Source organism: Amborella trichopoda, chromosome 7 (assembly GCF_054954075.1).
Source record: "Amborella trichopoda isolate Santa Cruz 75 chromosome 7, AtrichopodaSantaCruz75HAP2 v2.0, whole genome shotgun sequence".
In the NCBI taxonomy this organism is placed as follows: Eukaryota; Viridiplantae; Streptophyta; class Magnoliopsida; order Amborellales; family Amborellaceae; genus Amborella; species Amborella trichopoda.
The window spans coordinates 16,194,259-16,207,310 of NC_142342.1; the positions used below are offsets into that span (position 1 = coordinate 16,194,259).

The 13,052-nt window shown below is 39.0% G+C and overlaps 1 protein-coding gene across 8 annotated transcripts in view; it reads right to left on the reverse strand.

Moving 5' to 3' along the window:
• Positions 1–6,542, reverse strand: part of LOC18426014 (alcohol dehydrogenase class-3) — a 64,369-nt gene extending 57,827 nt beyond the window's left edge. For all 8 annotated transcript variants that reach the window (XR_016059605.1, XR_016059607.1, XR_016059606.1 and 5 more), the window contains exons 1-2: positions 6,467–6,542; positions 6,061–6,197 (exon numbers count right to left, since the gene is read on the reverse strand). Coding sequence is in view for 4 of the 8 variants with exons in the window: in XM_088872497.1 (XP_088728623.1) it covers positions 6,061–6,197; positions 6,467–6,500 (171 nt within the window). In the remaining 4 variants the exon portion in view is untranslated. The remainder of the gene's footprint in view (positions 1–6,060; positions 6,198–6,466) is intronic.
• Between the last annotated feature and the right edge of the window lie 6,510 nt (positions 6,543–13,052).

The following is a 13,052-nucleotide window of genomic DNA, read 5'->3' on the forward strand; positions in this document are numbered from 1 at the left end:
GGGTGCACCGGTCCTTTTTGTGAAAAAGAAGGATGGATCCATGAGGCTTTGCATCGATTATAGGAAGCTGACTCCGGTAACAGTGAAAAACAAGTACCCTTTACCTAGGATTGATGACCTCTTTGACCAGCTTCAAGGGGCTCAAGTGTTCTCTAAGATTGACCTCTGAACAGGTTATCATCAAATGCATGTGAAGGAGGGAGATATCTCCAAGACGGCATTCAGAACCCGATATGGTCAGTCTGAACTTCTAGTACTGCCGTTCTGGTTGACCAACGCTCCGGCTATTTTCATGGATCTGATGAATAGATTTGTGGTGGTCTTCATTGACGATATTTTGGTGTATTCAAAGAGTCAAGAAGAGCATGAGCAGCATCTGAGAGAAGTTCTTCATACTCTGAAATCAGAAATGTTTTATGCCAAATTAAACAAGTGTGAATTCTGGCTTTCTAGTGTGACCTTTCTTGGGCATATTGTTTCTAAAGATGGAATCGCAGTCGACCCTTCTAAGATTGAGGTCGTGATCAAGTGGGAAAGACCGAAAAACGCTACAGAAGTCCGTAGTTTCCTGGAATTAGCAGGATATTACAGGCGCTTGGTAGAAGGATTTTCAAAGATAGCGCTCCCTCTAACCCGACCGACCCAGAAGAATGTGAAGTTTGCATGGTCAGATGACTGTGAGAAAAGCTTCCAGGAGCTAAAAAGGAGACTGACCACGGCTCCGATACTGACCTTACCTAAAGGAAATGAGAATTTTACAGTTTGCACCAATGCCTCTCACAAAAGACTCGGGTGTGTGCTTATGCAACGAGGGAAAGTCATCGCCTATGCCTCTAAACAGTTGAAGCCGTATGAGCAGAAATATGCAACACACGATTTGGAGCTTGCGGCTATAGTATTTTCCCTAAAAATTTGGAGATATTATCTCTAAGGAACCAAATTTGAGATGTTAACGGATCATAAAAGCCTCAAGTACTCGTTCTCCCAAAAAGAGTTGAACATGAGGCAAAGAAGATGGATGGACCTGTTAAACGATTATGATTGTGCTATCCAATACCACCTGGGCAAGACTAATGAGGTAGCAGATGCTTTAAGCACGAAACCCCTAGCATCAGTGACTCATCTAATGATTCGAGAGATGAAGTTATTGAAAGAAATTGTGGATTGGCATCCAACTCCGCCCCTTAATGGGGTGGTATGGATGGTAGCTAGCATAAAGGTGGAACCCCAACTAATTTAACAGGTTTGATTGGCACAAAAGAGGGACTCTCAGCTCATGAAAATTGTAGAAGAGATAAAACTAGGAAAAAGAGACAAATTCTCTATAAGCAGTGATGACTTTTTGAGATTCAAAGGTCGGATTTGCGTCCCAAACGATGATAGCGTAAAGAAAGCGATTTTGGAAGAAGCACATCACTCCCGATATACTATACATCCCGGAAGTACTAAGATGTATCAAGACCTGAAGAAAACCTTTTGGTGGAATGATATGAAGAAGGAGGTGGCACTATTTGTATCTAAGTGCTTAACCTGCCAGCAAGTAAAAATTGAGCATCAGAAGCCCACCGGGTTATTGCAGCCCTTACCCGTGCCAGAATGAAAATGGGAGCATATTTCTATGGATTTTGTTTCTGGCTTGCCTAGAACAAGCTCACGACATGACAGTATTTGGGTCATTGTGGATCGACTGACCAAAGCTACTCACTTCTTGCCGATTCGTACGACCTATACTTTGGACCAACTGGCTCAGTTGTACATCAAGGAAATAGTGAGGTTACATGGAGTTCCGGTCAGTATTGTGTCCGACATGGACACTAAATTTACTGCAAGATTCTGTGCTAGTCTACAATCAGCTTTGAGAACAAAACTCACCTTTAGTACTGCCTTTCACCCTCAAACTGATGGGCAATCAGAGATAACTATCCAAACCTTGGAAGATATGCCAAAGGCCTATGTCACTGACTTTACAAAAAGTTGGGAGGACCATTTACCCCTGATTGAATTTGCCTATAATAATAGTTTCCAAGCTAGTATTTAGATTGCGCCATACGAAGCCCTATATAGAAGGAAATGCAGGTCACCCATTTGTTAGGACGAGGTTGGCGAAAGAAGACTTTTAGGGCCAGAAATCGTCCAAATAACTTCAGAAAAGATAGCATTGATCCTAGAAAGGCTCAAGACAGCCCAGAGTCGGCAGAAGAGTTACGCCGATAACCGAAGGAGGGACCTTGAGTTTGTTGTGAGTGATCGGGTCATTCTAAAGGTGTCACCAAAAAAGGGCATCATGAGGTTCGGCAAGAAAAGGGAGCTGAGCCCGTGCTATATCGGACCCTTTGAGGTCCTGGAGAGGATCGGAAGCGTGGCATACAGACTTTCCTTGCCGCCCGAGCTGGCTAACATCCATAATGTCTTCCATGTATCTTTATTACGAAAGTATCAGCCCGACCCTTCCCATGTTTTAAAATATGAGCCTACACCGATCAGAGAGAACCTGACCTTCATTGAGCTACCAATTCAAATACTATATAGGAGGGTGCGGGTGTTACATAGAAAGGAGATTCCTCTAGTCCGTGTGTTGTGGCAGTACCATTGAAGGAAGGAATCAACCTGGGAACGGGAAGATGAGATCCGGGAAAAATACCCCCATCCTTGTCAGCAATCAGGTACGCAAATTTAAAGGACCAAATTTCTTTAAGGAGGGAGAATGTGATAACCTAAAACATATATATATATATATATATATATATATATACATTTAATATATATATATAATAATTAAGTAAATAAATAAAAAAATTTATACAAGAATGACTTTAAATGATGGCCCATTGTGTTATGACACATTATGGGAATATCATTATTGTAGCACCAAAAGATTTATAAAGTAAAGAACCAGTACAGGGTGTCTCGAGATTGCACAAGGTGGCAATCGCCAGTACGAGGTGTCTCGACATTGCACGAGGTGGCAATCATTAGTACGAGGTGTCTCGAGATTGCACGAGGTGGCGATCGCCAATATGAGGTCTCTCGAGATTGCACCAGGTGGAAATCGCCAGTATGAGGTGTCTCGAGATGGCACGAGGTGGCAATCATCAGTATGAGGTGTCTCGAGCTGCCACGAGGTGGCAATCGCCAGTATGAGGTGTCTACGAGGTGGCAATCACCAGTTTGTGGTGTCTCAAGATGCCACGAGGTGGCAATCGCCAGTATGAGGTGGCCCTTAAAAATGACACATGGATGCCATGTGTCGAGTCTAGGTTGAGCCCCACACTTATAAATACCCCATCAGCCCATAAACTAAGCCATCAAGTGGTTCTTTCTCTCTCCTCTCCAATGGGAATTTCTCTCTCTACCTAAGCACCTTTGATTCCAGTTCCACTTCGACAACGATACTACCATATTCATCTCAAAGTGTCCCATAAGTAAGTAGCTTCATTTTTCCTGCAAAATCATTATTTGAAAAAACTGATGTTCCTATAGTATTTCTAGAAATAATTCTGCATTTAATCATAATATCTCTGAAACTATAAATCTTATGTACCTCCATATATAACTGTAATATCTGTAGCATAAATCTTAGATACTGAAAATGTTATACATATGCAAATATTATATGGTGTTATATGCAGGGGTTATGTACAAGTGTTATGTGCAAGTAATTACTTTGAATTATTTTCTGGAAAAGCATTGTTGTCTGACATCTACTACATTCATATATAGCCTGCAATTGACATGTAAGGTCTTTTAAACTGATATGCATGATTATGACATAGTGATGCCCCTCGTGACTATATGTGCACATAGAAATGTTGAGGTTCCTTGTAACTACATATGAGACATGCTTTTGATAAGATATGTGTGCATGGCAACATGCTTCTGATAAGATACGTGTGCAAAGCAGCATGCTTCTAATAAAATAGGTGTGCATGTTAACATGCTATCAATAAAATATGAGCACATGGAGACATGCATCTGTTAATGATCTTATGAGATACTTATGCCGACAGTTGTGGTATCTCCTTACTCTCTATGATAGGATGAGAGTTAGGATTGGATTGTGTTTGGGAGGTCGCACCCCAAAAACTTATGTGAGGCACTACTCATTGGGGGGGCCCATTTTGGTAGTGTAACGCTCTCACGCCAAAAGGGCACATGAGAGGGCCGTGTCTTGCAAGGTCAGTGTCTATCAAAAGCCCCAATGCGCGCTGGGGTTGTGTGTGTGTGTGTGTGAGGCACTACACAATGGATTTACCCAGTGGTGGTGCTTCATCTTGTGAGATAATAGAAGTCCTAACCTTGAAATCAAGGCCTAGAACCCGAGGTTATTGTTTCTATCGCAGGACTTCTGTTATTGAGAATACTTATCTAACCATATCTGAAACTTGATTGCAGTAATATGATCTTGATATGACCATGTGCATATGGTCGATGTATTATGCTTATTTTCTTTGTTTAATAAGGAATACAGGATATGTGTAATAGCATATATTAGAATGCATGAAATCAGTATGTCAAAATTCTGCTCAATATGTGTTCTTTTGGAAAATATTTAAACTCTCTAAACATGATTTGTGGGGATAATGATGGTCACTTACTGAGTAGTCAAACTCATCAAACTATTCTGAAATGTTTTTCAAAGTAATCGCAGCCGCATGGTTCGTATGTACAGCAGAAGTAGTTGGAAGAAGGTTGTAGTCATGGATGAATTCCCTTTTGTATTTTTGTTTTATTACAGTTGTATATACACATAGATCTTCATGCAACTTATAAGTGTGAAGTAAACGCTATACAAATCGGAAAGCTAAGTGGAAATTTTGTTTTGATGTAATATTTAGTGAAATTTTCAAATTTGTTTTTTTTTTTGTTTTTGTTCGTTAAGAATGGACTATCACATCTCGGGAATTCTAGTATTATAAAACTTGGGGTGTGTTCTCTTGTTTTTCTTCCCTCTCACAGTCTTCCTCTTCTAAAACTATTTCAAAGATAGGTATTGGTTCACACACCGGGAAACTTCCCCCTCTTTCCTACTTATTTTTCTTCTCCACAACCACCCCCCCCTCTCTAATTACTTTTGTGCTCTCTTCTTTTCTGTCTTCACCTTTTTTGTAAGTAGAAGCTTATGTGGTTACTATGCATTTTTTTTGTAAAGGCACCCAACTTGGGGGATGCCGTTACTTCTTGTGAGATTTTTGTAAAACTTATATTAGAATGAATGTATAGTGTCACTCTTTCTTCAGAAAAAAAAAACCGGCAGTCAGCAATAGCTCCTCAGAACAACTACTAATGAGGAATGGCGTCTTTGGATTCTATCATTCCAATTCCGAGAAGACTTATGAAAATTCATGACAAAGGTCCTATTTCTGATGTGTAAAGCTAAAATCAGATCTGAGCAACACAAGATTAGATTACGACTTCCATTGACTGCATTCCCAGGTCATCTTAAGTATAAAAAATTCCAGCATATTTCATGCATAAAATGTTCCTTCTTGCATCCTTTCCTACAATAACACTAGAGAATTACTCCACAAGTACCAAGCAAGAACTGAAATACGTTTAGGTCAGCACTACTTATCATCCTTTCCTTCTTCAAATGTGTAGTAGAGTTCTACCCTATCTGTTGTTTCATTTCTTCTGGAACAATCACAAGCGCTTTTTTTATTATAGATCTACTACCAGAAATTCAATGCATAATCTCAGCATTCAATGTGTATTCCTGAATAATCTCATTTTTCAATTATTCAACCAAAGTTATTTGTAACAAGTAGTTTTGTTGGTTGGTTAATCGGTCACATTTTATTCATGAAATGGGTTGGATTGGTATTATTCTGGATACGGCAAAATCATTCTATTAGATCGAATAAGAAAGCACAATAAAAACCAGCCAGAAATTTACAAAATACATAAATATTGTTTCAGAATGCCATTGTCCACAGCCACGAGGAAGGAATTTATAGCCAATCAGTGATCAAGAAAAATGCGCATGCGCACCCAAGCACTCACACACACACAAAGAGACAGAGAGAGAGAGAGAGAGAGAGAGAGAGACAGAGGGATTCAAACCTTTCCAGACCGAGTGTACTCATCGGCGTGGCAAATAGCAGAGAAAAGGATCTTAACGCGAACCTCTCCAGCTCGTGGAGGCGCAACCTGGACATCCTCTATCACTAAGGGCATGTTCGGTTCCCACGCCACCGCAGCTTAAAGTAACAATCAAAAAGGACATCACAAATGAACGCAAATACCATTCCCTACTTCACTACCAAAGATCATAAATGGCAGCGCAAATGGCATTCCCTAATTCCTGCTGAATCTCAAAGGAAATGCGTTTAGCAGTAGAGACAGAGAGAACACTGGAATGACATTGTCGCACAGGAGGCAGGGAAGAAGTACTCGTGTCGAGTCTGAGAGAGAGAGGGACAGCTAAGCACTTAAGAGAGAGAGAGAGAGAGAGAGAGAGAGAGAGTACCCTTGCAGGTGATGACCTGACCTTGTGTTGCCATGACTCCACTGGTTCAAGAGCTGCAAAAAACCGACACGAGTATGAATTAAACAGTAGATTCCAGAAATGCCTTTAGACCACTTAAAAAGAATACTGCGCCGGCTTGTTTGCTTTTGAAAAATTTACCAATATATCCCATTTAGAAGTTGTAAATACGAAAATCCTTTAAATTATTGTAGATGAGTGATGTTGTGGTTTTAATAAGGTTGCAACCTTAAGGTGCACCTCTAAATTTGGTCATAAATATAATTTTGGTATCAAAACTTCTTATTGTCTTCTCTAATTATAAAATTTTAAATTTTAAAAATGGTTCAAATCAAGTAGATCAATATATATACATGAAAATCTTGAAAATGAACGCTCCAGATAATGTTTTGCAAGATATATTTTTCGGGCTTTAAATCTTTTTTTCTTTTCATATTCATATATCTCTAAGTAGAGATGATAAATTAGAGGGTTTTTTTACATAAAAAAAACCTTTAATGGTGGATTTTTTTTGTTGCACCTTTAATTCTACATTTTAAGGCTGCAACCTTTTATAAATTTTTTCCTTCACGTTATCATGTCACTGTAAGTAGTTGGATTACGTGTGTTGCATGTAGGAATGAAACACGTAGGAATGAAATAAGATATCACATGAATAATCACGTGAATATGCAATAAATAGTACATTGAAATGTAATGAGCATTCATGTAAATGTACAATTGCAAATTTTAGAAGTAGAGAAATAAGTAATTATTGTTCTTCTCTTATCATAGATACTTATAAAAGTCGGTATGGTGCAATACATTTGAGATTATATGTTCAAACAATTTTCTATATCACCTTACATGAACCTCACCCTTAATTATTTGATTCATATATAAACGCCTAACAACTATTTTTTTATCATAATAGTAACTATAGAGTCTTTAACAAACATATCACTTGCACAAAATTTGATCTTCACCGTCGTAGATCTAATACTTCACTTCCTCAAAATCTCTATAGCTATGATTGCATTTTGGTACTTGGCTTCGGACTCACCATATTAAATGGGTCTTTGCCTCTAATGAAATCCTGTACATATGTCAAAAGAGAGACCAATACCACCATCATGCAATAAAGTCAATTAAATATCTCCTCTCCTCTATAGTGACTCCTTGTTCTTTCTGCACACATAAAAACCTAGAGAACTGATTTCTAGAGAGTTGCCTCTTCTCAACGACATCAAATTAAGCAATTCGATGGAGTTTCCTTCTCTCTCCCTTTCTCTATCATGTGGAATGCTCTTATATATGAAAACAATTTTAGATGTGGTATGCATATCTTTTTCTCTCTTAAATTTTATTTCTCCTATATATATTACTATAACAAAGTAGGCTAATTTTTAATTTTTATTTATTTACTTATTATAATAAGATATGTTCTTGTTATAACTTAAAATAGGTGTTTACTCTATTTCTCTTCTCCTAAATATGGTAACATCTTTCTTAATGAATTAGATTATTGGATCAATTTTAGATAAGAATCAATTGTATAGATTGCTACTAAACATGGTATCACCCTCTCTCAACTTTGAAAGTATGTTTACACATTCTCTCTCTCTCTCTCTCTCTCTCTCTCTCTCTCTCTCTCTCTCGGGTGGCAACAGGTCTAGTCCGGGTTTGGTTCCAACCTGAAAAAAATTATAGGACTCAGATCCAAACCTGATTGGATCGCCTAGCACCGAGTCGGTTTTGGAGGCCTGGGGGCATCGCCCAGCGCCCAAAAAAAGTGGATATCCCTGGACGCCCACTCAGGGCCTACACCGCTCCCAGGGGCAAAAAAGCCCCTTGTTGAGGGTATTTTTGGATTATTTTTTTAATACTAAAGGTGCAAAATTGTGGGTTTTAGGTTCATTTGAAACCTAAAACCCATTAGAACCTAATTTAGAGAGAGAAAAACCCAAAAAAAAAAAAAAATTCTACTGGATAGCCAAGGTTCTGGGTGCCCACCTATGCGTTGGGCGGCTTGGACCCCCCGACCGCCTAGGTGTCGCCTAGCTCTTTTTGAAATACTGATAAATATATAAATTTAAATATATTATATATTAAACTATATATATATATATTATTTAAATACTATAACTAAAATATATAGTTATATTGTTTTAATATTACTTAAATTTATTAAAATTATAGTTTTAAATATTATTTAAATATACTAAAAATATATAGTTATTTTTATTTTAATATAAATTAAATATTAAATATTATTTAAATATTAATACCATTCAAGTTGGGTCTGCATGCACCCGGACCTAGACCAAATACTGTTCGGGTCCAAGGTTTGGACCCAGACTGGGTGGGTGGGCTCCCCGATTGCGTCCGGGTCCATTGCCACCCCTACTCTTTTTATCTCTCTAATTAAGATACGAGTACAATATTACTACTAATATGGTAACACTTTGTCGAAGTTTAGATTGTGTGTACTCTCTCTCGCCATCCCTCTCTTTCTCACTTAGTCATTATCATATAAAATATGTGCATATATAAGGAATTAATATGGAAATCTCTCTCTTATACATACTCTATCTCTCTCTCTCTCTCTCTCTCTCTCTCTGTTTTAGTTATCTTAAAATGGGTGTGTTCTTTCTCCCTCTTCAGTTAAAGTTGGGATTATGTCATGTAATCTCTATAGAATTAGGACCCCTCCTTATTGTTGCAGCACATGTCCGCCCTTAACTCTGACTTAATTATGTATTGTAGATAATATAATGAAATCACACTTCTAAATAATCATGTTTGTGACACCTATATAACCCTAAAAATTATACACATACTCTTTTCACCCCAATAATCAATTTCGAAAAAATATAATTTGAACCCTAACTATGGTCAAAAGGAGTCCCCTCAACCAATGAATATAGACCATTTATTTGGTAAAATTTCAAAATTTGTGACTTTACAAACTCAAATTTTTTTTTTATATATATTGTTCATCTAATTATAATAAAACTATCTAAAAAATTGTGAAATGGAAAAATCCTTTTAAGGCCTAGATCTAAGCTTCTTTCCAAAATGAACGATATATGTAAATTGGGATAAAAAAACACTTTGTAGGGTTTGTTTTCAAATTTTATTTTTTGTGATTATTCATTGAAATAAAAATGGTGTATATTTAAAACCTAGGGTTGAAGAAAATGGCCTTAACACAGTTTTTGAATATCGGTTTAAAATATTACTATACATTTGTTGCATTAAATCACTCCCCATTATTGTATGTTACTGTCTTTTTCTTCTCTTTTTTAAAATTTATCCTTACTTTTTTTAAAAAAATTGTATATTACTTTTTTAAAAATTTTCTTCTCTTTTCAAATAGTTTCAAAACTAAAGGTTTCCAACTCCTTAAATCTCTCCCACAATCTCTCTCCTTAAATCTTTCTTGTAGTCTCTCTTGTCTCTCTCCTTAAATCTCTCATTTTTTACTTCCTCTCACTCATCCCTCTCTCCTTAAATCTCTCTAATCTCTCCCTCTCTAAATCTCTCTTATTTATTTCTCTCTCCTCCTTTCACCCTCTTTATCTCACTCTCCTCCTCTCTCTTTATCCCAATTCTATCTCTTCCTCCCTTTCTCTCTCCATGTATATGCAAAAAAAAAAAACAATGAAGCTCTCTCTCACCTCTTCTCACCGCTAATTTGATGCAATGGAGATGGTCACGCTTGATTATCTAAAACAATCAGATCGCAATCAAGAGAAGAAAAAATGAGTATGAGCTTATTTATTTATTTTTTTAGAGTGTTCTTTTTTTTAAGAGCTTGATAGGTAAATTTTGAAAAGTCAGTATTTTCATTTGGAAAGAAAAGTTTGTATTTTCCTAGGAAAGTTGAGTCATATTTTAGTGGTCATTTATTAATGTCTTTTTTTTAGTCTTGTATTAAAAAACAAAAAGAGATAAGTATGATAGTTAGGTAGCATGTTGTTATTTAAGTAGATGGGTAACTTTTAGTGGCGTGCTCAATTTGAAAAGTGAAAAAAAAAGTAGAGTTTAAAAGGAAGAGATATAGTATTGTAAAAAAGAGTTTTCTTTTTTTTCGCAAATGAAACTTAGACGTTCTTTTACAATACGTGTAAAAGTTAGAGAAAGACAGAGAGTGACCTTACTCATGGGTTTATTCTTTTCTTCTTCTCTTGTGCTTATGCGCACATAGTGAACGACTCAAATTCACACGTTTGCTATCTTCTTATTGATTTCTTCTTAACTCTTTTGTTCCTCTCTAAAACGTGGTGGTTTTTACTAGGTGTTAGTTGCTGGTAATTTCTAGCTGCATCAAGTGGTATCAGAGCCTCAATTCTTATGTGATCATGGTGCTCATTGATAAGGCATCATGGATCGTAGACGTACTCAATAGCCAAATGTCGGGAATGTGGCGATCCAACGAGAATGGGACCTCCAAGATATTGAGATCGAAATTTGAGAAAGCAAGTACAGGAGCTGACTCAACTGGTTTCCCTCCAGGTGGGGAGGCAGAAACCCTCTCCCGAACAACCGTGGAGGTCTGGCACATGACGCATGCGCAGGGCCTCGTGCTAGCTGAAAGGAGGCTGATGGTGAGAGAGATTTTGTGACTGGAGCACAGACACCCTTAAGCCGCTTTGGGGGTTCGGGGACATACCTAGGCGGATGGCCCTCTTAGAGCAATTACGTATCCCTCCGGCTGTTTGTCAGTGCGGTTTGGATGGGAGCTATCTTCAAGCTGACAATCTCTCTCCTCTCGCTCTCTCTATGCTTTTGGGGTGGGATCCGAATGTCCGTCCTCATTAGCCCCCTTTTATGGAGGGGACCTGATGGCTGCTGAAGGGGATGTGGATAAACCTAAGGGACGAGACTCGCGGGTTCGTGAATGGACGCGATCTGTCGCACGGACAGGGTCATGCGCACAGAGGCAAGAGCGAGAGAGAGAGAGAGAAGAGACGACTCGGCTTAAGAGATGTGAGGGGACTCGTGTGACCGTGGTGCCCTCGGGATCGCGCACTCAGGGGTATCCTCTTTCCCTCAAAAAGTTCTCTCCCTCTCCCTCTCCTCTCCCTCAGGGGCTCATGAAGAAAGACAAACCAACAAACATAATCTAGCCTTGGTTCTTCCCAGCCTTCAGGGGTAATGTTATGGAGTCTCTCCGAAAAGAAGATCCAAAGGCCTCTCTTACAAGTGAGAGCTTGCTTATATAGAGGATTCACCAAACAGGGGTGAACGCTCAAAAGTCAAGCTTAATTACAATTAAACAAATTCAAAACAAATCAAAAAATTAGGTATAAATGATCAAAATGCCCTTGTGATCTTTTGCCCGAATGACGAGACCATCCCTGCAAGCAGGCTGCTTCACCGTGGGAAGAACTTGGAAGCTGTTTCTGCAACTTGTGGCAACTGTTCGGCTATTTCAGCAACATATCTTTGTTATTCTCTCGATTGTAAGCATTTTGATGCCCTCCAATCATGCTTTAGTGGCCTTTTTCCCCAGCGTGAAAGTCCGGCCGTTTTTGCGAACTTCGTTTGCCAATGCATCTTCAAGCTACGTCGTTTTGGCTCCTGGCTCTACTTGCAAATCAAAGTGGAGGCTGCTGCAGTCGTTTTGCACCAAGTTTGGGATGATTTGATATCGATTTGTGCATTTGCCTAATTTTGAAGGTTGTCGGGAAAAGGGATTACAACAACCTACTGGATTTGCTTCTTTGGTGACGTGAGGGCTTGCATTCATTGAACCACGGATTGAATGTAAGAGTAGTACCAGAATGTAGCTCTTTGTGATGGGATTTTGATGAACTCCTCCTCGCATTAATCCATGGCTTGGATGTTGAGCTATGCTTCACTGAATCGCTTAACCCTGTTTTCTCCTTGGTTTCTCCGGCCACCTTCCTTCTCATAGCAATAGGGGTTCTCGGATACACCACACTGTGTCCTGTAAGTCAAAATGACGGGACTGGCATGATCTGGAACATGTCAACATTTGAGATCTCTCTAGTTTCAGAGGAAGGCGCCGTGGGTTGGTGAAGTTATTGTCGAAAAACATCATGGCAATCCCTATTTTTGGGACTGGTTTGGTGAAGCCGCATCGCGCTATGGTAAAAGCCATAAGTTGTGAGCTCGCATGAGCGTAGACCCCTCTAGGGAGGTCTGATTGAGACCAAATTTGGTCATCGGGGATTTTTCAACATTCCGCGCGCAATGGCAGTGGTCTGGTCCCCTGTTGCAGTGGCTGTCATAGGGCTACAGTGAAGGGTCCTTCTTTGGTGCGAAGGAGCCGCACCTAGGTCACTAGGGTGGAGGCTTTATTTTCGGCACAATCTTAGTCTGTGGGTGTTTCGTGAACTCGCGAGACCAGACTGTCGCCGGCTCTCTCCTTATTCACATGGGCTCATGGGAGTATGTCAAAAATGATGTACAACATCAACACTTAGCTTAAATTCCAGCCCTGACACACTATGATGATGGTAGTGAGTCAAGCGCTGTTTCGAGAACTCGTTCTATGCGCATGCTTTGTGTTGCGAACCCCATGTTCGAGAGAGCAGTTCTTGGGATCTAGGTATTAAAG